This window comes from Colobus angolensis, unplaced genomic scaffold, assembly GCF_000951035.1.
Source record: "Colobus angolensis palliatus isolate OR3802 unplaced genomic scaffold, Cang.pa_1.0 Scaffold267, whole genome shotgun sequence".
NCBI classification, from domain to species: domain Eukaryota; kingdom Metazoa; phylum Chordata; class Mammalia; order Primates; family Cercopithecidae; genus Colobus; species Colobus angolensis.
Window position 1 is genome coordinate 349,680 of NW_012115899.1, and position 27,696 is coordinate 377,375.

Sequence of the window (27,696 nt, forward strand, 5' to 3'; positions counted from 1 at the left end):
AATGAGGAAGTTGGCATAGTTCTTGCTTTGTATAGCTTACTGTTTAGCTCAGAAGACAGGTAAGAAAACTTGCAGTATCAACAGTGTTATGAATGTTCTGTAGGGGAGAAAAGGCGCTGTGGGGACACAGGGCAGAGCGGCTCTCCTGATCAGAGACATCTTTCTAGAGCAAGTGTTGTTACGCTGTTTATGAAGGATGAGTTGGAGTTGATCGGCCACTGGAAGGAGAATGTCCTAAGCAGAGAGGGCAGCTTCGTGGGCCCAGAGGTGACATGGCACATTGAAGCAACGGGCAGGTCCCGCGTTGCTGAGCGATAGTTGGAGGGAGGGTGGTGAGAGATGCAGCTGGAGAGCTGGGAAGGGGCAGGGCCTTCAGGGCTTTGTCTCTATTTCTATATCCTGAAAGCATTGTGTGAGGGGCATGCCGGCGGGATGTGTTGAGGCATTTCCAGAAAAGCGAGGAGCTCAACTGCGTGTTGTAGAAGCACTGCTCAGGATCGTGTTGTGTGTGGTGAGGACTGGAAGAGAGCAAGTCTGGAGGCAGCTGGGCTGGGAGGAGGTTGTCACTTATTACCTAGGAAGCCAGAGATGTGGGTGACCCCTGCTAGAGCAGCAGCAGCAGTGGAGAGATGTGGACCGAGAGACCACTTAGAAGGGAGAAGTGGCAGGACCTGGTGATTGACTGAACGTAGAGCAGGAGAGGGAAAAAAGCTTCCTCAGCAGTGAATCCTGGCTTTGGCTTGAGCAGGTGGGGAAATTGGTAGTGCCTTTCTTACCCTGGGGAAAAACAGGTCTGTGGGGAAGGTGATGAGCTCAGATTTTGTTCTGCTGAATTTGAAGTTCTGAGAAACCTCTGAGGTGTTCGGTAGCCAATTGGATAAACAGGTCAGGAGCCAGGAAGAGGAGTTTGTGCTGAAGGTACAGATATGAGAGGCATTTAAACAATAACTTAAAATGTAGAAATAGGCCAAGTGTGGTGGCTTATGCATGTAATGCCAGCATTTTGGTAGGCCAGGGTAGGTGGATTTTGAGCCCAGGGGATTGAGACCAGCCTGGGCAACATAGTGAGACCCCATCTCTAAAAAAAACATAAAAATTAGCTGGGCATGGTATTGCGTGCCTGTAGTCCCAGTTACTTGTAAGGCTGAGGCGGGAGGATCCCTTGAGCCCTGGAGGTTGAGGCTGCAGTGAACTATCTTCACGCCACTGCACTCCTGCCTGGGTGACAGATCCTGCCTTAAAAATAGATAGATAGATAGATAGATAGATAGATAGATAGATAGATAGATAGATAGATAGATAGATAGATAAAATGTAGAAATGGAAGAGATCATTCTGCAAGAGTGTGTGAACTGAGAAGAGAAGAGAACTTAGGTCAACAAGAGACACACCAGGCTTTAAGGGGCAACAAGGAAAACTCAGCCAGACAAGCAGCAGGAAAGCCGGGGCCTCATGAAGGAAAGCTGTGTCCTCATGAAGCCAAGGGAAAATAATGTTTGAGGGAATGGGCGGTGGTGTCAGATGTTACCCAGAAGTCAGAAGATAAAGTCTAAAAGTGGATCTGGGGGGAGGGGGGAGGGATTGCATTGGGGAGTTATACCTGATATAAATGATGAATTGATGGGTGCTGACGAGTTGATGGGTGCAGCACACCAACATGGCACAAGTATACATATGTAACAAACCTGCACATTATGCACATGTACCCTAGAACTTAAAGTATAATAAAAAATAAAAAATAAAATAAATAAATAAAAAATAAAAGTGGATCTGTCGGATGTAGCCACTGGTGCCCCCTTGGAGAGGGTTACCTCCCTTGTTGCTATTAGTAAGTTAAAATTCAAGGAGCTAAAACAAGAAAACAACAACAGCAACAAAACTCAAGGAGCTGAAACCCTGAACTTGCTTACATTAGTTCATGGATAGTGGATTGCTGGTGTTAATAGAAGTCTTTAAATACCGTCCATTGCAGTGCCACTTGAGCTTCAGTGTGCATGCACATCAGCCAGGGAATTTGTGAAGATGCACATTCTGAGTTAGGGGCTCTGGCTGGGGTCTGAGACTTAGATTTCTGACAGGCTCTCAGGGGATTCTGATGCTGCCTGTCCCTGGACCATACTTGAAATCGTAAGGATCCAGAATGAGTCGCTCTTCTTGCTGCAATTCCTTTAGCGGCGTTCCTGACAAAGGCTCGATCGACCTGTCTACAATGCTGTTGATGGAAAACTCACCACGTATCAGGCACTTCAGGAACCAGAAGCTGTTCCGTTGAAATCCACATTTGTAATGTCTCTTCCGTGGCCTTCATTTCAGCCCTCTAATGGATCTGAACAAATGTCCTTCACTCCTGAAATCTCCCTTCCATCACATGTGGATGCCTTTGTAAACACTGCTTTTCTTGTTAAATAATAGCTAGAGATGACACTGGGTTTTAAGCAGCCATGTCCTACTCTTGGGACAAAGTAAAATAGGTCATTTCCCCTAAACCTGCTGTTAAACAAGGTCTGCTATGTGCCAGGCCTGATGCTACGTGCTAAAGACACTGTAATGAGGAAATTTGCGTAGTTCTTACATAGGATGATTTTTTTTAACCTAAATACAGGCCTATTCGCCTCTCTCTCAATGATTTTAGCTCCTGATTCCAGCCTGAATGACTCTTAAATCCTGATTTTGTTGGCCTACATATTCACCAGTCCCTCTCCAGTTTGGAAATCAAAATGTTAATGTGCATGCATTTTCTTTTTGCCTTTTTTTTGATCATATCCCCTTGGTTAGGCGTTGGTCAGTCAGCATGCTCCAGGGTCAGCAGCTGGTGCTGTGCATACGTAAGAGGACTGGTACTCAACTCTCTTCCATCTTGCCTACTGTGTAGTGCAGTGTAGGCAACAAGACTGCTTCTCTCTGTTCTCTGACACCCTGCCAGCTTTCTGCATCTCGAAGATTTCCTTGACAACTTGCAAAGAGTAGATTAAAAAATCTTCAAGCTTATGATATTGATGAAACTCATTAATATGGTTGGGGTTAAGAGAATACCATTTCCCATTAGGGTTAACTGTATCTTACGTTAAGAAGGGACATTTTGCCGGGCACGGTGGCTCACGCCTGTAATCCTAGCACTTTGGAAGGCCGAGTCGGGTGGATCATTTGAGGTCAGGACTTGAGGTCAGAAACCAGCCTGGCCAAGATGGTGAAACCCCATCTCTACTAAAAATACAAAAAAATTAGCTGGGTGTGGTGGCAGGCGCCTGTAATCCCAGCTACTTGGGAAGCTGAGGCAGGAGAATCTTTTGAACCTGGGAGGTGGAGGTTGCAGTGAGCCAAGATTGTGCCACTGCACTCCAGCCTGGGTGACAGAACGAGACTCCATCTCAAAAAGAAAAAAAAAAAGAAGGGACATTTTTTCTCTCTGTTACAGAACTTACTCTGGATTGTCTTCTTGCCATAATTCCCTCTTTTTGGTAGTTTTACCCATATAGAATACTGATGTGTCACCAGCTTGGTGGCTATATCACAGACTGAATAGTGGAAAGTTTTAGGAATATTACTTGAAAAAAACTGTTCTTTTTCTCCTTCTTATTTATTTATATATTTATTATTATTATTATTATTTTGGAAGCAGAATTTCGCTCTTGTTATCCAGGCTGGAGTGCTGTGGTGTGATCTTGGCTCACTGCAACCTCCGCCTCCTGGGTTCAAGTGATTCCCCTACTTCAGCCTCCCGAGTGGCTGGGATTACAGGCGTGCGCCACCACGCCTGGCTAATTTTGTATTTTTAGTAGAGATGGGGTTTCTTCATGTTGGTCAGGCTGGTCTCGAATTCCTGACTTCAGGTCATCTGCCTGCCTAGGCCTCCCAAAGTACTGGGATTACAGGTGTGAGCCACCATGCCCGGCATTATTCATATATTTTTTTGAGATGGAGACTTGCTCTGTCACCCAGGCTGGAGTGCAATAGCATGATCTCAGCTCACTGAAACCTCCGCCTCCCGGGTTCAAGTGATTCCTCTGCCTCAGCCTCCCGAGTAGCTGAGATTACAGGTGTGTACCACCACGCCTAGCTGATTTTTTGTGTTTTTAGTAGAGACGGGGTTCACCGTGTTTACCAGACTGGTCTCAAACTCCTGACCTCAAGTGATCCACTCACCTCAACTTCCTAAAGTGCTTACGGGTGTGAGCCATCGTGCCCGGCACTTCTTAGTTATTCAATTCCTGAAAAAGGAATAGCATTTAAGCATTCAGCTTTTAAAAAGAAGTGGCATATAGTTGTATCTCTTCAGCCTTAAGGCTAGAATGTTTTTCTGAAAGGACTTCTTAAGAAACAGACAAGAATACTGAGGCCTACGAAGGCTGGGGTTTTTCTAATTTTTTAGCTCCAGGATCTGAAAGCCTTCAAACTTTTACCCATCAGCTATTGCAAGTGGCCCAAACCCCAGGCTGGTCATAAACATCTTAGCCAGACTTAGGGAAAGAAAACCAAGCCTGCCTCTTTCCTGGCACCTTCCAGAAGCACATGCCAGCTGTTGCATCGTGCCTTATTCCTGAGTGTCTCATTCAAGAGGCCCGACTTCCTGTCGCGTTCTTCAGATGAGCCAGTTATTTAGAGAAGCAGACTTTCTCCTTAGTTCCCAAATTATATTTGGGACTGATGTAGTTCCCAGTTCATAGAGAAGGGGACTGAGCAATGGAAAGGCAATACTACCAACTGTCTCATGTGTTCACAGGGTACCAGGTACCATACTCAGCTCTCGGTTGTTCACTGACAGGCTACAGATACAAGTTACGTGCCACTTAGATGATACCTTATTTGTTAGACCCTTGAGAAATTTCAGAATAAGAAAATGTTTTGTGAATACTCTTGTCTTTACAGGATTGGTTGCTCATCTGATGACCTTGGAGAGGATGATCCTATTGGCTGGTTTGAACTGGAAGAAGAATGGGATGAAGCAGATGTCAAGCTGCAACAGTGCAGAGTTGCCAAAGTAAGCATTAGTGAGTCGTTTGCCCACTCCCCTGCTTTTATTCCGTGTGTTTTGAGCGGTGATTGTGTATCAGCCCTGTGCCAATGCTGGAACCCCAGAGGCGAATCTGCCTTCAGGGAGTTCGTACTCTATTGGAGAGACAGGTGTGTAAGACAGTGCGCCACGAGCTATGATAAAGGGAGAAACAGAGGGCTATTGGCACCCAGAGGAAAAATATTTAACTCGAAAGCTTCTCAGGAAAGGTGGTGCGATGCCAGATGTCGGAGACTGATTAAGTTGTCATCTTCAGCCAGGCTACAACGTGTGGAGGAGGGCATCCTGGGCTGAGAGAATAGTGAGAACACAGCCATCAACTCAAGAGAGATGTGTTGCTGTAGAAAGGACCAGTCATTATTTGGCTACTTAATTTTTTTCTAAACCTTGGATGTAAATCTCAGGCTTGAATAAGAGAATTAGGAACTCTCTTAAGGGCACGTAATAGTAGGTGCTTGGTAACTATTTATGCAGTTGAGTAGTGTGTTCTGAAAGGCCCTTAACAACGAGCTCTCACTGTAAGAAGCAGGTAGTTTGCATGAAAGTTAGATTTGGAAAATGGCCGTAGATTTGAGTAGGCAGGACTGTTTTCCTGGGTTTCTAGCAGAGCGGTTGCATGCATCATTTGGAGGCTTTGAGGTGGAGGGCATTGATTGTCATCGTCATATATCTGATTTCTGTTTCAAAATAACTGCCACAGAGCAAACGTACTTTTATTCATCCTCTCTTCCTGTTTTTGCCTCTAAGAGGGAGTAATGATGCAATTTTCCTTACTGTAATCTACCCAAACGTGACTTTATTCAACATTTGTATTGTCTTTTTTTTCTGCGTACTGTAAATGCTGGACTTAGATTTTGTGTCCTTAGTGCTGAGCGCAGTGTTTCCTAATAAATTAGAAAAATCGTAGGAAGACCTTCTCGGAAAGGCCTTTTTCCCTCTTCATCAGTATTCAGGGATTCTGAGTTCTTCTTTTGAAATCTCTCTTGTCCTGTCCAGTATCTGATGGTGAAGTTCCTCTGCACCCGTCAGGAGTCAGCAGAGCGCTTGGGAGTGCAAGGCTTGAGCATCAGTGGGTACCTCCGGCCTGCAAGAGCAGAAGCAGAACAGAGCGTCACCTGTGCGCACTGCAGAAAGGACACAGAGGAGAGTGTGTGTGGGGCCACGCTGCTCCTCAGGACCCTTCAGTTTACCCAGCAGCTCGCCCACGACCTGGTAGGGCTTCCTCGGTGTTAGACTGCATTCCTTTAGGAAAAGTGGATGACAGTATTCAGAGAAATGAACACCAACTGATAAAACCTGGCCCTGCGGAAGCCAATAGGACAGACATTGTACTGCTGCAGGGACGTTAAAAGCTGAGGAAAGTGAGCTGTTGGCACTCATGGCATGAGTCAGTGAAGTGGCCTGTGGCCATCAGTGTGACTTCTCCCAGAGTAGACCTACAGACACATCTTCAAGGGCCCTGGCAGTGGCTGCCATGGGGAAACAAACAGAACAAGTTCATGGGATTTGCATCTTCTTTAAGTCCTAGAAGAATTATAACTGAAGTCTAGGTGAATTCTCATTATTTGCTGAAAATACGAAAATAATGGCAGGATTTCGAATCAAAAATGATTTTTTGATTTCTGACTTTTTTTGATACTGACTCTTACAGTCAGTAATATAACACAGTGACAACTCACTCAAAGGAAGATTCTTAAAGCCATCACCAGAGCCTCGGGAGTTCAGTGGAGGGGCCCTCGCATGTGTAGTGTACAGCAGTGTCCGCTCTTGATCCCCATTCTGCTTCAGGGCACATTCAGAGGCTGGTGACTCGGTTCATATACGGTTTGTTTGGTCTTTGTTATTCAGACCTCCTATCACAGTAGAAAAGAGCAAATGAGAAGGAGATGCCTGGAAATAACAGACATGCTTACCGCAGGGTTGATAGCTTTCAGCCCACCGTGGGGAGGGCATCAGTATATTGTCGTACAGTCCTGGACAGTAATCATCCAGGAAAGATTGGCTTATGTGCTGGGTTAGGAAGTCAGGAGTGTTCATGGATACATGTGTGTGTGGGGGGGGTGGTTGTGTATATATATACACTTACATACATACGTACGTATAACACACACATATATTTTAGAAAGTTTCAAACCAAAAATAGTTGTTGGCAAGCCTTTCCATAGTAAAGAGTAAGCATCAGCAATATGAAAGTCTCACTCATGTAGGGCCACCTCATCCCTTTACAACGAGAAGTAAATGAGGCATTACAGTATTTCTCTAAATGCATTTTTCAGTGTTATTTATTCTGATCTTTATTTTTAGGTGCAGCAGAAGGAAAGTGGCTTAAAATACAAATCTTTTCTGGACTTCGCAGGTCTTGATTTGCAGATCTTCTGGAATTTTTACAGTAAATTAAAGCAAAAGTAGGTCAGAATTTGTTGTAATAATCACATAAACTGAAAACACTGAGTTTTACTATTCTAAGTGGATGATTTTTTTTTACTTCCTGCCAGTGTTTATGGTTCGATTTAAAAGATACGGTTATTATTGAAAATAACACCTCAGATTTCTATAAAATATTTAGGCAGTAGTAAGCAGGTCAAGTATTACAGCACTGTCCTCATTTTACAGATGAAAAAGTATGATCAGAAATGAACTTCCTGGCTGGGCTCGGTAGCTTACGCCTGTAATCCCAGCACTTTGGGAGGCCGAGGTGGGTGGATCACAAGGTCAGGAGTTCGAGACCAGCCTGGCCAATATGCTGAAACCCCATCTCTACTAAAAATACAAAAATTAGCCGGGCGTGGTGGTGGGCACCTGTAGTCCCAGCTACTTGGGAGGCCGAGGCAGAAGAATCACTTGAACCTGGGAGGCTGAGTTACGGTGAGCTGAGATCGCCACTGCACGATCTCAGCCTGGGAGACAGAGCGAGACTCGGTCTCAAAAAAAAAAAAAGAAATGGGCTAGGCGCGGTGGCTCAAGCCTGTAATCCCAGCACTTTGGGAGGCCGAGATGGGCGGATCACGAGGTCAGGAGATCGCGACCATCCTGGCTAACACGGTGAAACCCCGTCTCTACTAAAAAATACAAAAAATTAGCCGGGCGAGGTGGCGGTAGCCTGTAGTCCCAGCTACTCGGGAGGCTGAGGCGGGAGAATGGCGTGAACCTGGGAGGCAGAGTTTGCAGTGAGCTGAGATCCGGCCACAGCACTCCAGCCTGGGCAGCAGAGCAAGACTCCGTCTCAAAAAAAAAAAAAAAAAAAAGAAATGAACTTCCTTCCACAGTGGGCAGAGTCAGATGGGATCTGTTTCCAGATGTCTAGTACAGTGTTCTTTCTGGTCCACCCTTCTTCCTCTCAGTTAGCATTATTTTCACCGAGCCTGATGCCCAGAGGAAAGTCCTTTGTGTACAGCTGTATGGCTTTGGAGAATAAATGCAGCTTGCCCTTTTGCTCTCTGGTGTTTTTTGTCTCTCTGTAGCCCAAGGGAAGAATGCATCGCTGCCCAAACCCTGCTTCTGCAGCTCCTCCAGAGCTGCTTCTCCGTACTGCAGGGAGATGTACTGGCTGCTTCTGAGGAGGAGAAGCCTCCAATCCAGAGCCCTAAAGGAGTAGAGGCTGCCAAGGAGCTCTACACACACTTGTGTGATGGTAGGGATTTGGGTTTTTTCTTTAATGCAACCTTTGTGGGTAGCCTGGAGGGCCTCTTGCTATAGAGAAGAGGGGTGTCCTATGGCGATGCGAGCCAGAAAGGGATTGCTACTGTGGGAGTCCCCCAAAGAGGGATGGCTGCTGTGGGAATCCCCCAGAAAGGGATGGCTGCTGTGGGAAACGAGTGTTTCCTCTGATGCTGAGTTACTAGTTTGAGTTCAGGATTTATTCCTTCCTCAACGGACTTCTCTTCCTCCTGGTTTCAGATCTATAGCTGTGTTATGTTGAGAGTCATTACTGTCGTACTATTGAGCCTTAACCTCAACTAAGTCACTGAGATGAGACTGATAGATTGAGGGGGAGTGAAACATGTGGCCATCTGAAGTTGCACTTAAGGCTTTGCCAGGTTGTGTCTTAAAAGGACAGGGAAGTAATGCTATAAAAACTGATACATACAGTCTTTGTTTAGTTAAATGTAAGCAAATAAAAAGCAATTTTTATACCACCTGGCCTATACAGAAATACTTGTTCACTCTGGTATTCAGTACAAAATGGAGAGTAGTGAATTTATAGGCTAGTTATAGCAGATGCATAAGCGAATAGATGGAATATATGAAGCTGATGCCATTGTTCATTTTATCAGTGGTAGACAGGGTGGATGGAGACTCTGTGCCCGTGGAGATACTAAAACAAGAAGTCAGGAATACCCTTCTCAATGGGGCTGCCATCTTCTTTCCTAATCGACAGACCCGACGGAACCATCTCTTCACCATGATGGTAATTATTACTAGAAGTCTGGATTCAATTTCTGAAGTCTGTGAGGATGAAATTTGCTAGGCTTTGTTATCTCTGAATATATTGTCTGTTGCAACGTCCCAGATGTTTATTAATATTCTATGCAGAGCTTTGTGTGGGACAGATGTCTAAGGACATGGCACTCTACTCAGAGTGGGATGACACATATTCCCAGTCTGTGTCTCATGATCTGATGTCTCACAAAGTGACAGTGCAGTCTCCTTCATCTTTGTGACTTGCCTACAGCCATCCTTTCTTTTCAACATTTTAACTTTGTATTATAGGCAAATTCAAAACAAATACCAAAGCCAACTGAATAGCATAGTGAATACCACTGTCCCCCAAATGTACCTGTCACCTAGCTTCAACAGTCATAAACTCTCGCTAATCTTGTTTTATCTACAGTTTTATCTTGTTTTATCTCACCCCTGCTTTCCTCCTTTCCCCACTGGCCATTATTATTTCAAAGTAACTTCCTGACATTTTATTCATAAATACTTCAGTATATATCTGTAAAACTAGTACCACCAAGTTTTTTTGTGTACTTGTTTTTTAGATAGGTTCTTATTCTGTTGCTCAGGCTGGAGTGCAGTGGTGCAATCGCAGCTTACTGTGTTCTCTACCTCTCGGACTCAAGCAGTCCTCCCATCTCAGCCTCCCAAGTTAGCTGGGACTACCGGTGCATGCCACAACGCCTGGCTAATTTTTGTATTTTTTGTAGAGATGGGTTTTGCCATATTGCCCAGGCTGGTCTTGAAGCCCAAGGCTCAAGCGATCCACCCACCTCAGCCTCCCAAAGTGCTGGGATTACAGGCGTGAGCCACTCGCCTGGCCAGTATCACCAAGTATTTTTCCTTAGATGGTTCTTGTCACTCTCCTAGACCACTTCTTCGTGTTCCTTAGACATTAGTACTCGAAGTGAAAAATGCCTTTAGTATCTATAAGCACTGTGTTACCAAATGGAATATCCTATACAAAGATCCGTAGGAAGTATTTCTATATGAAAATAAGTATGATACATGAAAAAAATGTAAAACAAAACATTTTTCTCTCTAGGCCATATCAAAAACACCTAGGTAGGGGAACTTCAGAGATTCCTGTGTTACAATGATGGTAAAACGTAGGGAAATATAAGTATACCAAGGGGATAAAATAGAGAAATGTATACAAGAAAGCAAAATTACAGGAACCCCAATGAAATATTAATTTACCAGTCCAACAACATATAAACAAAATTATGGCCAAGTTAGATTTATGCTGGAAATACAGTGATGGTTCAGCAGTAGAAAATCTGTAAATGAAATCAGAGAGGAAAAAAAAACATACCACTAAATGCAGGAAAAAAAATTTTTTTTTTTTTTTTTGAGACGGAGTCTCTGTCGCCCAGGCTGGAGTGCAGTGGCGCGATCTCAGCTCACTGCAAGCTCCGCCCTCCAAGTTCAAGCAATTCTCCTGCCTCAGCCTCCCAAGTAGCTGGGATTACAGGCGCCTGTCACCGCGCCCAGCTAATTTTTCGTATTTTTAGTAGAGATGAAGTTTCACCATCTTGGCCAGACTGGTCTTGAACTCCTGACCTTGTGATCCACTTGCCTCGGCCTCCCAAAGTGCTGGGATTACAGGCATGAGCCACCGTGCCCGGCCCAAACATTTTTTAATAAGATTAAGTTCTGATGATTAAAACAGGGAAACAATATGGTTTCATTAGCAAACTCAAAATAGAAGGAAACTCCTTTAATCTGGTAGAGGGCATGTATCCAAAACCTACAATAAGCAATGTATTTGATGGTGGATCACTAGAAGCATTCCTTTCAATAAGGAATGCTTATTGAATAAGACAAGGATGCTCACTCTCATTGCTTCTCTTTGAGGGCCTAGCTAGTGCTATAGGACAAGGGAAAGAAGTGTTAATAGAAAGAATAAAATATTTATTTGTTTTGATATGATTATAGATTACTTTTTGTCTGTGTAGTCAAGCAACTAATATAATTATTTAAAAGAATTTTACAAAGGAAACTAGATACAGCATTTTAAAAAGGCATTTCTAATGCAGCAACCAATGAGCAAACATAAAAAAAGTGGTCTGTGGGATGCACAAAGGCCTATAGAAATAAGGGACGGAAGCCGGGCGTGGTGGCACATGCCTGTAGTCCTAGCTGCTCGGGAGGTTGAAGAAGGAGAATCGCTTGAACCCAGGAGGCGGAGGTTGTGGTGAGCTGAAATCACACCACTGCACTTCAGCCTGGGCAACAGAGTGAGATTCCGTCTCAAAAAAAAAAAAGCAAAGAAATAAGGGAACGAACAAAAGAAGCATAAAATGTGGTCCCTGATGGCAAAGGGCTGCAGTCTAACTGGGGACACCTGCCGCAAGGAAAAACTGATTCCATATGCAAGAGGAGAATCATGTTGAGGCTAAGTGATTGAGGAAGGTTTCAGAGAAGAGGGAGTATATTTGTTTGTGTAATTCCAGCTATATATAAAATTTACATATCAGCTTGAGGAATCACTTCTCACATTGTGAGTTGCATAACCTTTGACAGCATCAGCTGACCTGACCCACTGGACTGTGGGTGGGTCTCCATCCTGCTTGTTTGGTGCAAGAATTTACCAGGTAGCTGAGCAAATGAGTAATTTCCTAGCATGTGTCCTACGCAGAAAATAGAAACAGGACATATGACTTTTTGAATGACACTGGTGTCTCCTCATGCTGAGAAGTTAAATAGCACTGCCAACCTTTTATATGGTACTAAGCAATTCTCTTTCCATCAGGCACTTCCTCAATATCTTCTGATACCATACCCTTAAGAGATGTGATTGCTCTTGGGATGGCATGTCCAATGGCAAAAAGTACCTATCAGCCAGGCGCGGTGGCTCACGCCTGTAATCCCAGCACTTTGGGAGGCAGAGGTGGGTGGATCACCTGAGGTCAGGAGTTCGAGACCAGCCTGGCCCACATAGTGAAACCCTATCTCTACTGAAAATACAAAAATTAGCCAGGCATGGTAGTGGGCTCCTGTAATCCTAGATGCTTGGGAGGCTGGGGCAGGAGAATTGCTTGAAGCTGGAAGGCAGAAGTTGCAGTGAGCTGAGATCACGCCACTGCACTCCAGCCCGGGCAACAAGAGCGAAATTCTGTCTCCAAAAAAAAAAAGTATATTTCTTTTTGAGGTCGTTTCCCTGAGCAGGAATCTTGAACCTCCTGTTGACTTCGGCAGTGAACCAAGTGCACCTACCACCTTGTGTTTAGATGGTTGGTTCTGCTCCATCTTAGCACTTGAGCAGGTTTTAGTGGGGTGCTATGAGGCAGTCTGCTGGCCTGGCATTCCTCATACTTGGGAACAGTGGGGTGGTGATGTTTCATTGCTGCTCTAGGTCTCTGGAATGTCATGGACTAGATTTTCTGAACGTACACTTTCTGGTTTTCTAGAAGAATGTCACGGAGCAGGAGCACAAGCAGTCTCTGCAGCTCACTTTCCGTTCACTGTGCACGTATTTTAGGTAAGTTGGTCGTTCTTTTTAATTGTCAGATAACTCAAATCTTTGCAAAGTTGTTTTCTTGAGCTCGCCCTTTCATGTACCTTCAGGGTAGTACTTCCTTCCACCCAGTTAGAAAGCCGAGTTTCTGTGGGTGACCCAAATAGTGGTAAAATAATAATCTTGTTGACAGCCCAATCCAGTTCCCATCCATTTTAAGACAATTTCAAATTGAGCCCATTGAGGGTATTTTTGAACACTTCAGTTTCCAAGTGATGTCTAACAACAAAAACTGAAGCCAAAGGAACATAGGATCCTGTATTCGTGTCTACGTTAAAACCAGCTACAGAAGCCCAGAGTGATAGTTTGCAGAAGGAAGCGTGCTGGGAGGGGAGGGCTTCGAGATTTTTTTGCCTGATGCAGCTACCAGAGAAGCTAAATGGGCCTGTAGGCTTCATTACTAAAGGTATCGACTCTTGAAGGAGGAAGGGAACTAGTATCCTGAGCGACTGCCTGCAAGTCAGACTAGATCTGGTATGGATGCCAGACTTAGAGGACTGTCTGTTTAAAATGTGCTCGGAATCAAGTGGCAAGGATGCTGAAAGGGCCTGGGGCTGTCCTGTGAAAACATTTGAAGACACAAGGAACGTTTAGCCAGGACTTTCAGGCTAGCAGTCGTGAGATGAGCTGTATTTCAGATTGGTGGCCAAGGTGATTTATTCATCGGCCTTCTGCCTCAGGATCTCTTCCAGGGCTGGAGGGTTTGTGAGTCTGTGCTAATGGAAGCACGTGTGGACGGACAGCGGCACAGCCCCAGCTGGGTCCGCGGCCTGTATTCCGGATCCAAACTCCTCCCGTCCCTTGGAACTGACACTGAAACCTTTCTGCGCTCTGTTTTGGAAACTTTTAAGACAGTATAAAAATCTTTCTCCTGAAGCCAGGTGTCAGGACTAATTTGTATCCTTTCAGTGACAAGGATCCAGGCGGCCTCCTGCTTTTACCTGAGAAGAACGACCTGGCCAAGATGAACATCAGTGAAGTCCTGGCGGTCATGGACACTCTCCTGTCTGTTGCTGCTCGAGAGGTATCCGATGGCTGTCTCGCTGTTTTCTTTGTCTCATGCTTGTGGGGGCATGTGATGTGGCAGTCTCTTGTGTCCCCCTTTACCTCTTTGTAGTATGAATGTACCTTGTTGTGGTTTTTTCTGTTGGTGTTGTTTTGAGACAGGGTCTTGCTCTCTCACCCAGGCTGGGGTGCCGTGACACAATCACAGCTCACTGCAGCTTCCACTTCCCAGGCCAAGCGATCCTCCCACCTCAGTCTCCCAAGTAGCTGGGACCACAGGCACACGCCACCATGCCCAGCTCATTGTTAAATTATTTGTAGAGACGAGGTCTCTCTGTGTTGCCCAGGCTGGTCTTGGACTCCTGGGATCAAGAAATCCTCCCACTTCGGCCTCCCAAAGTGCTGAGATTACAGGTGTGAGCCACTGTGCCTGGCATGAATGTACTTTGTTACGTGACCCTTACAAATGATCACAAAGGTTTCCCAGCCAGCCCTTGCAAAAGAGTGAGGCGTGTTAGGGTTCTTGGTAGTCAGCAAACAATAAAAACACAGAAGTGCTTGATAATACTCACTGTGGAAAAAGAGGAATGGATTTGTATCAAGTCCCCTTGTAGTGGTTGTCAGTGAGCCCAACACATAGTTATGTGTTAGTGGTGTGAATTTTCAGGAAGACTACTTGGACTTTAAAAAAGAAATTCAGGGCCAGTCACAGTGTCTCATGCCTGTAATCCCAGCACTTTGGGAGGCCAAGGCGGGCCAATCACCTGAAGTTGGGAGTTTGAGACCAGCCTGACCAACATGGAGAAATACAAAAATACAAAATTAGCTGGGCTAATTTAATTAATTACAAATTAGTTCCCTTTCTACTAAAAATATAAAATTAGCTGGGTGTGGTGGCTCATGCCTGTAATCCCAGCTACTCGGGAGGCTTAGGCAGGAGAACTGCTTGAACCCAGTAGGTGGAGGTTGTAGTGAGCCTAGATCACACCATTGCACTCCAGCCTGGGCAACAAGAGCGAAACTCTGTCTCCAAAAAAAAAAAAGAGATTCAGATTTCTTAGCAATTTCGTGGACTAATCAAATCTGAAAGTATATTATCTTTTTTCTGTGTTAATGATTTTTTTAATTTCCTTTTTTTTTATATATAAGGGATTTTCTTTCTTAAAATGTAGTTTATACTCCAGATGGATCAGTCACTTGGGATATTTGACAGAAAAAAGATTTCTAGATCCCACCCTAAACTACTGATTCAAAATCTCTAGGGATAGGGCATAAGAACCTGCATTTTTCTAAGCACACCGAGAGATTCTAAAGTGATAGCACCCCCGTACTAGGCGACCAAGAACTACCTCATTGGGCTAAATGTGGGAACCAGAGAGTTGGAGGAGATTTTGTGGCGCACCAGCCCAAACCACATCCTTGAGGTGTCTAATGATGTGGACTTCAAGGTGGCTTTTCTTTTGTGACTGATAACTTGTATCTTTTGACTGAACTTAGTATCTTTAAATCTCTCACATTTTTTCGGGTGCCTTACTGTTTTGAGTTACTGTTAGAGCCATGATTTCATTCATTCCCAGCTGCCTGGCGTGCTGGGCCATCAGCAGGTATCCCCCTCAATTCACTGATGGGGACCTCAGAGCGCTTGTAGGTTGCTTGTAGGTTATCATGTGCCAAGGTTGCTCTTACACTGACCATGGTTTAGATCTAGTATTAATTTAGATCTAGGGTAACATTGACTTCATAAGCCCCAACTGTTTTTAATCAAAAACTATGCTCTGCTTTTTGATGTCACATTAATTTTCTCTTACTTCTGCTTTCTGGCTTATTTCCAGACTCTTCTGCCCATCTCTGAGTCTTCCTTAAAAAACTCACTTCAGTCTACAGCTCATCAGTATGTGTTCTTGGCCCCAGTTAGCCATGGCTCATTCTAATCTCCATCCTTATTTCTGCGTTTCCCATACCTTCCCTTTCTTCTGGAGCTCGTCCAATTCTACCTGTTTCTCAGATCCCTGAAGCCTGAACTATGTTCTCCCCCTCAGTAGTCTTTCTTCTATAGTTACATCATCAGTGCCATTGGGCAGAAAACTTCAGTGTTCTCCCCTGGTTCTCATAGGCATTGATTCTGCCCCGCGTGTGAGGAGTGGGTAGGTGCTAGAGTCAGGGCTGAAACCGGGGCTGTTTGACTCAGAGCCTTGTCCTCTTTCCGCTAGGTAAGATAGGCCAGATTTATTTTAAGATGTATGTGGAGAAATGAGATAGCCTTTGCCCAAGAACCTCCTTGCTAGAGATGCACTATTAATGTGTTTCCCTGGCCGGGCGCGGTGGCTTAAGCCTGTAATCCCAGCACTTTGGGAGGCCGAGACGGGCGGATCACGAGGTCAGGAGATTGAGACCATCCTGGCTAACACGGTGAAACCCCGTCTCTACTAAAAAATACAAAAAACTAGCCGGGTGAGGTGGCGGGCGCCTGTGGTCCCAGCTACTCAGGAGGCTGAGGCAGGAGAATGGCGTGAACCCGGGAGACGGAGCTTGCAGTGAGCTGAGATCCGGCCACTACACTCCAGCCCGGGCGACAGAGCGAGACTCCGTCTCAAAAAAAAAAAAAAAAAAAAAAAAAAAAAAAAAAAAAAAACAATGTGTTTCCCTGAATTATCTTTCAGTAAAAGACATTTATAGTTATACTAAAGAGTTAAGGTTCAATTAGAAAAAAAATTAAAGGTCATCGGAAATGTACCTAGTCTGAAATTTTTCTCATGAATCTGTCAAATTCAACAAATAACCACTAAATGCCTGCTGTGTGCTAGGCCCTGTGCTAGGAACAGGGGATACAGTGATGTAAAAAAAGCACAGTCTTGAGGAGCAAATATATAATCAGGTAGTTGTAACAATGCAGCAAGGGTCTTTTTTAAGGACTAGACATTCCCAGTATCTCCGAGTCCATTTCCCTCCATCCACATACCTTTTCATGGCTCACTCGCTTCCTCCCTTGCCAGACATGACCATCATCCTGAAGTCTGTGTTCACCGTTTCCTTGTTCTTCTTTCTGCTTACTCCTACACAGCGCATCTGTATCGCCTGGGTTTTACCTGTAATGGAATCATATAGTGTACAGTCTTCCGTGTCTGGAGGTCAGATAACCCTTCAAAGAAACTTTTGAGAACAAAGGTGATGGTTAGAGAGCCATAGAGGCAGGAATAATTATTATTATTTTTTTTTTTTTTCTGAGGCAGAGTCTCACTCTGTCGCCCGGACTGGAGTGCGGTGGCGCGATCTCAGCTCACTGCAAGCTCCGCCTCCCGGGTTTACGCCATTCTCCTGCCTCAGCCTCCCGAGTAGCTGGGACTACAGGCGCCCGCCACCTCGCCCGGCTAGTTTTTGTATTTTTAGTAGAGACGGGGTTTCACCGTGTTAGCCAGGATGGTCTCGATCTCCTGACCTCGTGATCCGCCCGTCTCGGCCTCCCAAAGTGCTGGGATTACAGGCTTGAGCCACCGCGCCCGGCCAGGAATAATATTTTTTTAAGGTGGGAGCGGTTTAACTGAAGGCTTGAGGGAGGGAGCCAGAGAAAGGAGATTTTAAGATGTAAGAGAAAGAAGAGATACCCAGTGGGGTAAGGTTCCTGAGGTGGCAGAAGGAGATGTCCTGTGGAATAAAAAACCTTTGTAAAGGTTCCGAAAAGCTGGAGGGAAAGAGGGGAGTTTTCGTAATACCATCTTTCTTGGTCACTGCTGGGTTGAAAGCTGTGTCGTGACTGTTTTCATAGCTATAGTTTGTTTTTGCTGGTGACAGTTGCTGCTTTAGAGGATGCCCTTGGCTATGCTCTGTGAATGGCTTTGTCATGAACGCTTTCTGTTTGTCTCCTCCCTTGTAGTGCGAGCTGTTAATGCTCAGTGGGGCCCCAGGGGAGGTTGGCTCTGTGCTCTTCTCCCTGTTCTGGTCCGTCCAAGGCAGCCTGCTATCCTGGTGCTACCTGCAGCTGAAGAGCTCGGACTCTGGAGCCAAAGATCTTGCCGTGGACCTTATTGAAAAATGTGAGTTTCAATATGAAATCCGTGAAAACAGATGGCGTTTGGGTTTTGACTCTGAGTATGTTCTCCTCTTTAGTAACTCATGCATTGAGTGTGCATATGGTTTTCTTCATTACAATTCAGATTCTTGGACTGGTTTGGTCTCATTAAAATAAAATTCAGCAGCATGTCTTTTTGTCCAGAGTTTCCTCTCTGAGCGTGGTATGCCTAAGTATTTTTATTGTAGAATTAGATCATTTCACAGCCTAAACACTGGTTTTGCAATCATATAGCACTCTTACGTGACGTCTCATTCTTTGGGAGAGTCTATCCCTGTTTTAATCAGTCATCTAAAAATGAAAGTCTTGAATTTTAAAAATCTAAGGTGTATGAGCATTGCTGTGACCTTTGCTGATTACCGAGAATAATTAGATTCATGTTCTGTAAACTCACAGAAAAAACAGGTGCTGACAAATTATACATGGAAAATTTAGTACCATCAAACTTGGTCCCAGCAGCTGTGACGAGAACACTTATATTGGGCCCTGCCACCTAGAGCTTGGCCTGTTAGATTGGTCCACCTAATGCACGGGCTCATTGTAAACAGAAGGAAAAGGCGGGGCTGACAGCTGGGTTAGTCAGGCATGTGATTTCACTTCTACGAGTGCTCCTCCACTTCATCAAAAGACCAAAAAAAATCCCTTTAAAAGTAGTCTTTTACTGAAATTCACACTGCTTCTTCCTCCCAGAGGAATGCATTAGGATGACACTGTATGGCCTCGTGATCTTTGCTGTGGAATCCCCTCCACAGCTTCTGTAGTCCTCTTTCTTCTTGTCCGTGGTGATAACTAAGCATGTGATATTTCTACTGCATAAAATATTAATTATTTTCTTTGTTTTGGCAGATGTGGGGCAGTTTCTGGCAAGCATGAGAGTGATTTTGGAATCCCTTTTGTCACAATATAGTGGAAAAACTATAGTAGAAAGATTATGTAATTCAGTGTTTTCAATGGCAGCTCGTCAACTGGTAAGAAAAACTGGCAGCTATTTGTAGTGAACCGGAAAGGGGTTGGGGATCTTCATCCCCAGGCCCAGCCTAAGGAGGACGCTGAGCACTTATCCATCTTCCATTAGGTTATCTTCCTGCTGGACTTCTGCACTTTAGACATCCCACACTGCGTGCTCTTGCGAGAGTTCAGTGTCCTCACAGAACTCCTGAAGAAGCTCTGTAGTGGCCCCGAAGGAGGACTGAGGAAGGTAACTCGAGTTGGCACTTGAGCCGCCCTGTGTTTGCTCTCAGGAGTGATGGGACACACTTAGTGAAGTGGACAGCGGACTGTAGATAGGCACAGCTGAGCAGCTTCTAGAAGGCTCCCTTGATTTTATCAGCGGTCTTGCCAACAAGGGTAAATACCAGTCCAAGTTGATGTGGCCTGGTCACCATTAGAAAGGAGACACAGACGAAAAGCTGTAGAGATGAATCTCATCATTTTATAGTTTATGAAGTTACATGAAAACCATTTAAGTGAATGAAAAAATTGAAGTCTAGAAGAGAAAATGTATGTTGTTTTTTATTTATTTATTTATTTATTTGAGACGGAGTCTCGCTCTGTCGCCCATTCTGGAGTGCAGTGGCGCAATCTCGGTTCACTGCAAGCTCCGCCTCCCGGGTTCACGCCATTCTCCTGCCTCAGGCTCCTGAGTAGCTGGGACTACAGGCGCCCGCCACCACGCCCGTCTAATTTTTTTTGTATTTTTAGTAAAGACGGGGTTTCACCTTGTTAACCAGGATGGTCTCGATCTCCTGACCTCGTGATCCACCCGCCTCGGCCTCCCAAAGTGCTGGGATTACAGGCGTGAGCCACCGCGCCCGGCCGAGAAAATGTATGTTGAAAGGCAAATTAGAAGGTTTTGTCTTTAGAAGACATTTCTCCCTTAATTTTGCATACTTAACGTTTAATCACTGTCTTGTGTGAGCTTCATAACAACTTTGTGGCAGTAGAAAAGGTGTTTATATTTAATAGGTAAAAAAGCAAAGACCCCCCCACGACCCCCCCCCCAAAAAAAAAAAGGAGGAGGGTAGGAGAAGAAGGGAGAGTGGATCCAGATTTGCCAGTGTCCCAAGTAAGAATGTGAGGTCTTTACTCATTCAGTACTTTTTCCACTGGGAATTCACACTGGTAATGATTTGTAAGAAGTAGTTCTGTCGTAGTTAAAAGGGAAAAGCTGGTCACAGAGTTTTTGTGGTGTAATAAAAGCACATCTACTTTGCTGTGTGATGAATGTATGTTGATCTGTCTGTGAAGATGGGAATCTCAGGTATGTCTTCGAGCCTGTGTGCTGGTTTGTGCAGGGCTGTCAAAGCCCGTCTGCCTGGAGCACTGATAGAGAAACAGTCTGCTGCGTGTGGATAGGTGTCGAGTGATAGAACCTTTTCTCCCCCCGGCTCATTTGTTATCATAGCTGGATGTTGAGACCTGGCAACAGGAACAGCCTGTGGTGTTACATACGTGGACTAAGGAATCTGCCCACAACTATGAAAATAATTGCCATGAGGCATCTGTCTTTGTTAGCCCAGGGGCAACCTATTTTGAGGTGGAATTCGATGACAGGTGTGAAACTGAAAAAAGGTAAGACCTCTATGTTCTTTTACCCCCAAGCGATAATAGGTCAACAGTGAGAGAAGGAAGCTAACAGAGGTTATGCCTTCGCAGGTATGATTATCTGGAATTTACCGACGCTAGAGGTCGGAAAACACGCTATGACACAAAAGTTGGCACTGAAAAATGGCCCAAGGTGAGTGAGAGTCCCAGAAAGAGGTACCTACTTCTGCACCAACGCTTTTCCTTTTGGCGGCCTTCAAGGGGCAGTAGAGGTAAAGTCTTTGAAGGGAGGCATTTATGTTACACTTTTGTGAAAGGAAGGATTTGTATCAGAGTTTGACCAACTATAATCTGTCACCTGTTCTGTAAACATTGTTTTGGGGTACAGCCATGCCTACTTATCGTTTATAGCTGCTTTGGCACTGCAGTGGCGGAGTTGAGTAGTTGCAGCAGACAGCGTTGCCTAGAGTAAATGAAGAGCTTTCGTCCTTAACGGGGACGAGCTGGTGGGTCTAGGAGGATGGCCCAGACCTTGTGATGGAAGCCAAGAGTCTGCTTCACAGTTAGAGCTGCTTGAGCTCTTGGGCTGGAGGTTTAGTGCTGCCTCAGACTGTTGACCCTCTCTCTGTGGTCAATGGTCTTGGCAGGAGCAGAGGCATGGAAATGTGACCACTGGCTGAGTAGGTAGTGGACAGATGGTCACCCCAGGTGTAAAAAGCTGAGCAGCAGTGTTCTGCCAACTCTCCTTCTTCATGGGGTGCGGCTATGAATTTTCTGTTTCCATCACCCCTTTGTACATTTCTCCAGTAGTCATTTTGGACGTGTGGAAATAGAGATCAATTTTAAATTGAGATGTTTCTAGTCATGAAGAACATGCTTATTTCTGAAACACTCCTCCTCTAATCTGTCTGACCACATGATTGCTGTTTGTCCCTAGAAAGTGACCTTCAAGGCTGGTCCTCGGTTGCAGTTCCTCTTTCACTCTGACAGCAGTCACAATGAATGGGGCTACAAATTCACTGTCACTGCCTACGGCCTCCCCGATGTTGCTGTGTCTTGGGGGCTAGATTTACAACTCCTTGTCTCCCGGCTGATGGGACGCCTAGCTTCCCAGTGCATGGCACTCAAGTCTGTGCATCGTAAGTCCACGTCCCCGTTCCTTCCCTTCTCCTTGCAACCATGGTGAAGTGCAAGGTGCGTGCTTGCCCTCTTGTAGGTCATCTCCACTTAATGGCAAGGGGTTAATAATATTCCCTTTCAGTTTCCTTTATACCAAAAGAATAAAGTGTCCACTCAACACCATTGTCATGAAGCTTTTTGCCTTAGACTTTGGAACATAGAATGAGGGATGCCATGGGTTCTCTGTCTGTGGAGGATAACAGCTTTTGTTTGGCAACATTGTCATTTTTTTGTAAGTAGGTGTAGGTGTAGTCCAACCAGAAGGCAGGAATATAGAATAAGTTGATTGCATATCTTTTAAATATGTGAATATTTATGTAAATATATGTAGATACATGAATGTGAATTTTGTTTTAAAGTGATTCATTCAGGGCTGAGCAAGGTCGCTCATGCGGGTAATCCCAGCACTTTAGGAGGCCAAGTGGGAGGATTTCTTGATCCCAGGAGTTCAAAACCAATCTGGATAGCGTAGTGAGATACCTATCTGTACCAAAAAATGTAACAAGTAGCCAGCTGTGGTGGCACATGCCTTTTGTCTCAGCTACTTGGGAGGCTGAGGCAGCAGGATCACTTGAGCCTGGAAGTTGGAGGCTGCAGTGAGCTGTGATCATACTGCTGCACTCCAGTTGGGATAACAGAGACTGTCTCTTAAAACAAAAGGAAAAAGATGTGTTCAATTTAGTTAGTTAGTTAATTATTCCAGGGAACAAGAAGTACATAATAAAACTTTCTACTGTATTTTATTTCTTTATCATTTCTTGAGGTTTTCCAATTTTAGAAGTAAAATATAGAAAAATTACATAATGGAAAAAAACAAAGGAAAATAGAATCATCCTTAATCCTGACACTCAGAAGTAACTAATTTTCTTCTTTTCATATTTCTCTAAGAAAGAAAGAAATAACTATTAACATTTTTATTTCCACCTGTTCTTTTCCCTATGCTCATTTTAAACACATCTATGCTGGATATTTATTATTTGCTACATAATTAAGTTTACAAATTGTGAATGTTTTTCCATAATTAAATGTTCCTGAATGGCCTCGTATTACATGCCAGGAATGGTTCATACCCGATTTTCAGCTTACTATAAACAGATTAGTCATTGCAAAGGTACCTTGTAACTGAAGTTGTTCCATAGAACAGCGGTATTGCAGGACTTGCTGGTTTAGCTTAATCTGTGATATGTGTTTACAAAGTATCACAATTACATTCTGGTATGTGGGTAAATTTTCTCTCTTAATAGTATTCTTTTTTTTTTTAACCTTTTCTTTCTCATTTCAGAGATTCTCAGTATATTAAGGCAAAAATAGAACTCTCATGTGTCTTCTTGTCTTTCTAGAATTAGGAAGTAACATGGCTATACCTCAGGCAAAAATGGCGTTAGTCCTAAGCTCCCCGCTGTGGAAACCTGTCTTCAGGCATCAGATTTGTCCAGAGTTGGAATTAGAAGCAAGCTGGCCCACTCACCCACACCAGAATAGTAAGGAGGTATTTACTCTTCTATTCTCTTTCTCTTTAGACTGGAAACTGCCTACAAGTATTTATTACTTTAAGTTATAAACAAGTGTGTTTCTATCTTACTACCCATATTAAGCAGTTAGCTCCTTGAGGCCAGAAACCATACCTTGTTAATTTGTTAACGCCACTGTGTCCCACAGGGGCCAGTGTGCAATAGGTGTTCAGAAATACTGAATGTGTGTCTTGGGTGAAATGTAGCAGGTGCTCAGTAAATCTCTGTTGGTGGAGTTATCAGGCAAACAATGAGTGTACTTCTAGTGCCTGCTGAGTCAAGCTTTAGAGGAATGATTTGTGCTATATCTTTTGTTCTCCGTAGAATTACGGCACATGATTTAGGTGTATAATATTTTAAAAACTAAAAGGTTTGCCCTGTCTCTATTTTTCCCCTCTCCTTCCCTCTATTTCTGTATTCTACTTCTCTTCCTTCCCCTCCCTGCCCTGCCCTGCCCCACATTATTCAGTAGTTAATTGCCAAATCCAGTGGCTCTTCCTCAGCTTCTGTTCTCCTTGCCTCTGTTAAATTTGGCTCCTTCAGACCCTCTCTTCTTTGGATCCATGCTAGTCCACTGTCTTCTCTTACATCTGACTGCCCACCTGCCTCCATTGAGTTTTCATATTCCTCCTTCCCTAAAGGGTAGGCTTTATTCAGGCTTTCTTCACTTCCCCACAGCCCACCAAGACTTCATCCTCTCCACTTTCTTCTCCTGTCATATTGCGGCACTAATTCCTAATATCAGTCTCCAGGTCTGGTTTTCTCCCTGCTCCAAGTATCTGTTTCCATCTTCCTGTGAGGCATTTCCATTTAAATGTCCTGACTCCCCTTAACTCAGAAGTGTAAAACCAAAGACTGGTCACTTCTGTGATGGTCATTGTGTCCCCAGGCCTGAAGCCACTGCTCCCTAGCATCCCCTGTCCTCACCTGTCTCCCATTCCTGTCCAGTCAGCCTGCAGGTCCTGTGGATTCTTCCTCATGATGTTCGTCTCTGTCCTTTCCTCTGTCTGCATCTTTATCCGGGCCCTCATTCGCACCTGCCTTATGACATTGGTACCTACCAAGTTTTTTTTTATAATCACTGCATTATCTTGTCATTCCACTGCCAAGCACCATTAATGGCTCCCCATTGCCCACAGGGTGAAGTCTAACTCCTCAATGTGACAGTCAAGGCTCTCTGCAGTCTCCTTTCACCTTACCTATCTGACTCTAGTTCCCATCACTCCCCAGCTGAGACTTCAGGCCAGGTCAGTCTCCCCACTGACTCGTAACCTCTGCTAATGGTTATGTTCGTCAGGGCCAAGTCTGCCAATCCTTCAGGGTCCAGGCCAAAGCCCATATCCTCCAGGAGGCTTTTCTTAATTACTGTAACCTGCCAGGATCTCTCTCCTTTGAATTCTCAGCACTGGGTATCCCTTCTAGGCATTTGGCACGTGATAAGCTTTTGCTTTACGGGAATGCTAGTTCTAATGCTTTTAATGTTTTATTTATGTTTATCTTTTTTTTTAAACTCATATCTCTGTCTGGTCTTCCTAAAATAGATTTAAACTTCCAGAGAGTGTTCACTGTGTTTTATACTTCTGCTTTGGCCTAGTAGTTTGCTCAATAAATTTTATTTTTTGAATGAATGTGTTAAATGTGATGGATCTATTTTTTGTTTCCAGGTTAAGAACATTCCTGACGACCCCTGCCGCCATTTTCTTCTTGATTTTGCCCAGTCAGAGCCTGCTCAGAACTTCTGTGGGCCATATTCAGAACTTTTCAAAGGATTCATACAGGCATGTAGAAAACAGGCCCCAAAGACAGATATAGTTGCTGGTTCCACTATTGATCAAGCTGTGAACGCCACCTTTGCTGCTCTGGTGTATCGCACTCCAGATTTATATGAGAAGCTGCAAAAATATGGTAACTTTATTACAGGGAATGTTTTTGATCTGAAGGCTAATTGCTAAGTTTTAAGAAAGCCTATCTTAAGTGAACATTTAAAATATTTTAACATACAAACACATTTCTATAACTGTAAACATCATCTTGTTAGTCCTACTTTGCCTATTAAAAGATTCATGGCCAATTTACGGTTAGCAGATTGTAATGTGTGGCATCTAACTTTGAGTTGCAAAATTAGCAGGTAAATTATCTTTCTCCAGAATTCTCATGGAAAACTGCCGAGAAATTTAATGGAAAGAAACCTTCGCTTGGGTCCTGGTCCCAGTGCAAAAAACTCAAAAGTTGTGCAGCTTCAGGTTAATCAGACAACCTTTCTGCACCTCAGTTTCTTTATCTGTAAAATTGGTTTAAGGTTGATTCGCTCTAACATTCTAAGAAATTCCAGTTAAAATCACAAATGTTGAAGTTCTTGAATGTAGTAATAACCAAGGAGGAAGCTGTAAGTATTAACTATTACCTTTAGCTAGCTTGCAGTGTCTTCGTAGCATCACCCTGCTGGGCTTCCTTTGCTGATAGCCTTGTCCTCACCATCTCTTTTCCTCATGTCTCTTAAGGATGCCATCTCTGTATTTACCCTGCTACCCTGCTGCCTAGCAGGACCCACAAGGAGGGAGAGTCTCTCTACCTTCATACTTATTCAGGGGAAAAGTGTTTCAAACCCTACCTAGAGATGAGGTATGGGTTTCCCTAAGCACCTGGCAGGGTATGTGTTCTTTACATAGTGCAGGTGAAAAAAGCAAAAACAGGGTTTCCTTCCATTATAGTGGGTAATTGACTGTTGCTCGTTTTGTTTTGTTTTTTGTTTTGTTTTGTTTTATTTTATTTTATTTTATTCTATTTTATTTTATTTTATTTTTTTATTGTTTGAGACGGAGTCTCACTCTGTCACCCAGGCTGGAATGCAGTGGCGTGATCTTGACTCACCACAACCTCCACCTCCTGGGTTCAAGCAACTCTCCTGCCTCAGCCTCCTGAGTAGCTGGGATTACAGTCCCCCATCACCACACCTGGCTAATTTTTGTATTTTTTTTTTTTTTTTTTTGAGACGGAGTCTGGCTCTGTCTCCCAGGCTGGAGTGCAGTGGCTGGATCTCAACTCACTGCAAGCTCCGCCTCCCGAGTTTACACCATTCTCCTGCCTCAGCCTCCGGAGTAGCTGGGACTACAGGCGCCCGCCACCTCGCCTGGCTAGTTTTTTGTATTTTTAGTAGAGACGGGGTTTCACCGTGTTAGCCAGGATGGTCTCGATCTCCTGACCTCGTGATCCGCCCGTCTCGGCCTCCCAAAGTGCTGGGATTACAGGCTTGAGCCACCGCGCCCGGCCTAATTTTTGTATTTTTAATAGAGATGGGGTTTTGCCCTGTTGGCCAGGGTGGCCTCGAACTCTTGAGTTCAGGTGATCCACCCACCTCGGCCTCCCAAAGTGCTGGGTTTACAGACATGAGCTACTGCACCCAGCCTCATTTTGTTATTATTGATATTTTTATTCCTACCACCTTTATTGGTCAGTCTTTTGGATCTCACATTGCAGAATTTATTTTCTGATTGTTAAAACATCTTGATTACATCCCCAAATCTTAGTATCTCCTTTAAAAAGCTGCTCAAATAAACAAAACTGCATTGAGACATGAGTGATTTATGGAAACAAATCTCATATGGAAGAGTTTTTCTCTGCTGAGGAATCCAGGGGGTGATGTAACCGGTATGATTTTGTTGGGGGGAAAGACAATATGTATTTTTGTAATCAAATTATAATAAGAAAGCCGGATAATCTTTTTACTTCAAGGAATTTTCAGTAGAGGGATGAAAGCCTGTGGGTTGAAAGCTGAGAAATGGAAGGCTACCTGCTGTGGGAAAATTCAGGCTGTGTTCAGATACCACATATCTGTTTGCAGAGGAGAAAACACACAGTCAACTGTGGGAACTCGACAACTGTGGGAACTGGAGCTGTCTTGCTGTGCGCAGGTTGTTTCTAGAACGCCTGCCATTGTTGGTTTGAAGGAGGCCAGGCTTGTCTTAGTTCTTTCTGTCTCTGCCTATATGATACAGAAATTGATGTAAATATTGTATGTCCAAGGACTATTTCTGAGTTAAGACTGAACTACTTTGAGAATGGTCTTTGTCTAGCAAATTTGCTCATCTTTGTCTAAAAATTGGTCACTCTTTGGGGTTAGAAAGGGTGGGGAGGAGTTTTTCAACTTGAATATAAGCTGCTTGAGGGCAGGAACTTTGTCTGTTTTTCTCAGCAAAGTATTCCCAGTGTCTAGTATAGCCCTGGCATATTCCAGGGCTTCAGGAAATACTTACTACATTGTAACATAGATGCAAAAGAGAGCTTCACACTCTTCTAGTATATTATCTTTTGGGCTTTAGCTGAAGACAAAGGGCAAGCCTCAGATCTTTCTTTAAAATTTTTTTTTGTTAGGCTGGGCGCAGTGGCTCACGCCTGTAATCCCAGCACTTTGGGAGGCCAAGGC

At 44.2% G+C, this 27,696-nt stretch overlaps 1 protein-coding gene across 1 annotated transcript in view; it reads left to right on the top strand.

The window, feature by feature from the left end:
• Positions 1 to 27,696, top strand: part of ZZEF1 (zinc finger, ZZ-type with EF-hand domain 1) — a 159,662-nt gene that overhangs the window by 56,465 nt on the left and 75,501 nt on the right. Inside the window, exons 13-27 of the mRNA XM_011947504.1 lie at positions 4,867 to 4,978; positions 6,008 to 6,223; positions 7,316 to 7,416; positions 8,473 to 8,642; positions 9,286 to 9,419; positions 12,865 to 12,932; positions 13,878 to 13,992; positions 17,845 to 18,004; positions 18,886 to 19,007; positions 19,115 to 19,237; positions 20,444 to 20,610; positions 20,695 to 20,776; positions 21,521 to 21,722; positions 23,103 to 23,251; positions 24,938 to 25,178. Of these exons, the coding sequence (XP_011802894.1) occupies positions 4,867 to 4,978; positions 6,008 to 6,223; positions 7,316 to 7,416; positions 8,473 to 8,642; positions 9,286 to 9,419; positions 12,865 to 12,932; positions 13,878 to 13,992; positions 17,845 to 18,004; positions 18,886 to 19,007; positions 19,115 to 19,237; positions 20,444 to 20,610; positions 20,695 to 20,776; positions 21,521 to 21,722; positions 23,103 to 23,251; positions 24,938 to 25,178 (2,162 nt within the window). The remainder of the gene's footprint in view (positions 1 to 4,866; positions 4,979 to 6,007; positions 6,224 to 7,315; positions 7,417 to 8,472; positions 8,643 to 9,285; positions 9,420 to 12,864; positions 12,933 to 13,877; positions 13,993 to 17,844; positions 18,005 to 18,885; positions 19,008 to 19,114; positions 19,238 to 20,443; positions 20,611 to 20,694; positions 20,777 to 21,520; positions 21,723 to 23,102; positions 23,252 to 24,937; positions 25,179 to 27,696) is intronic.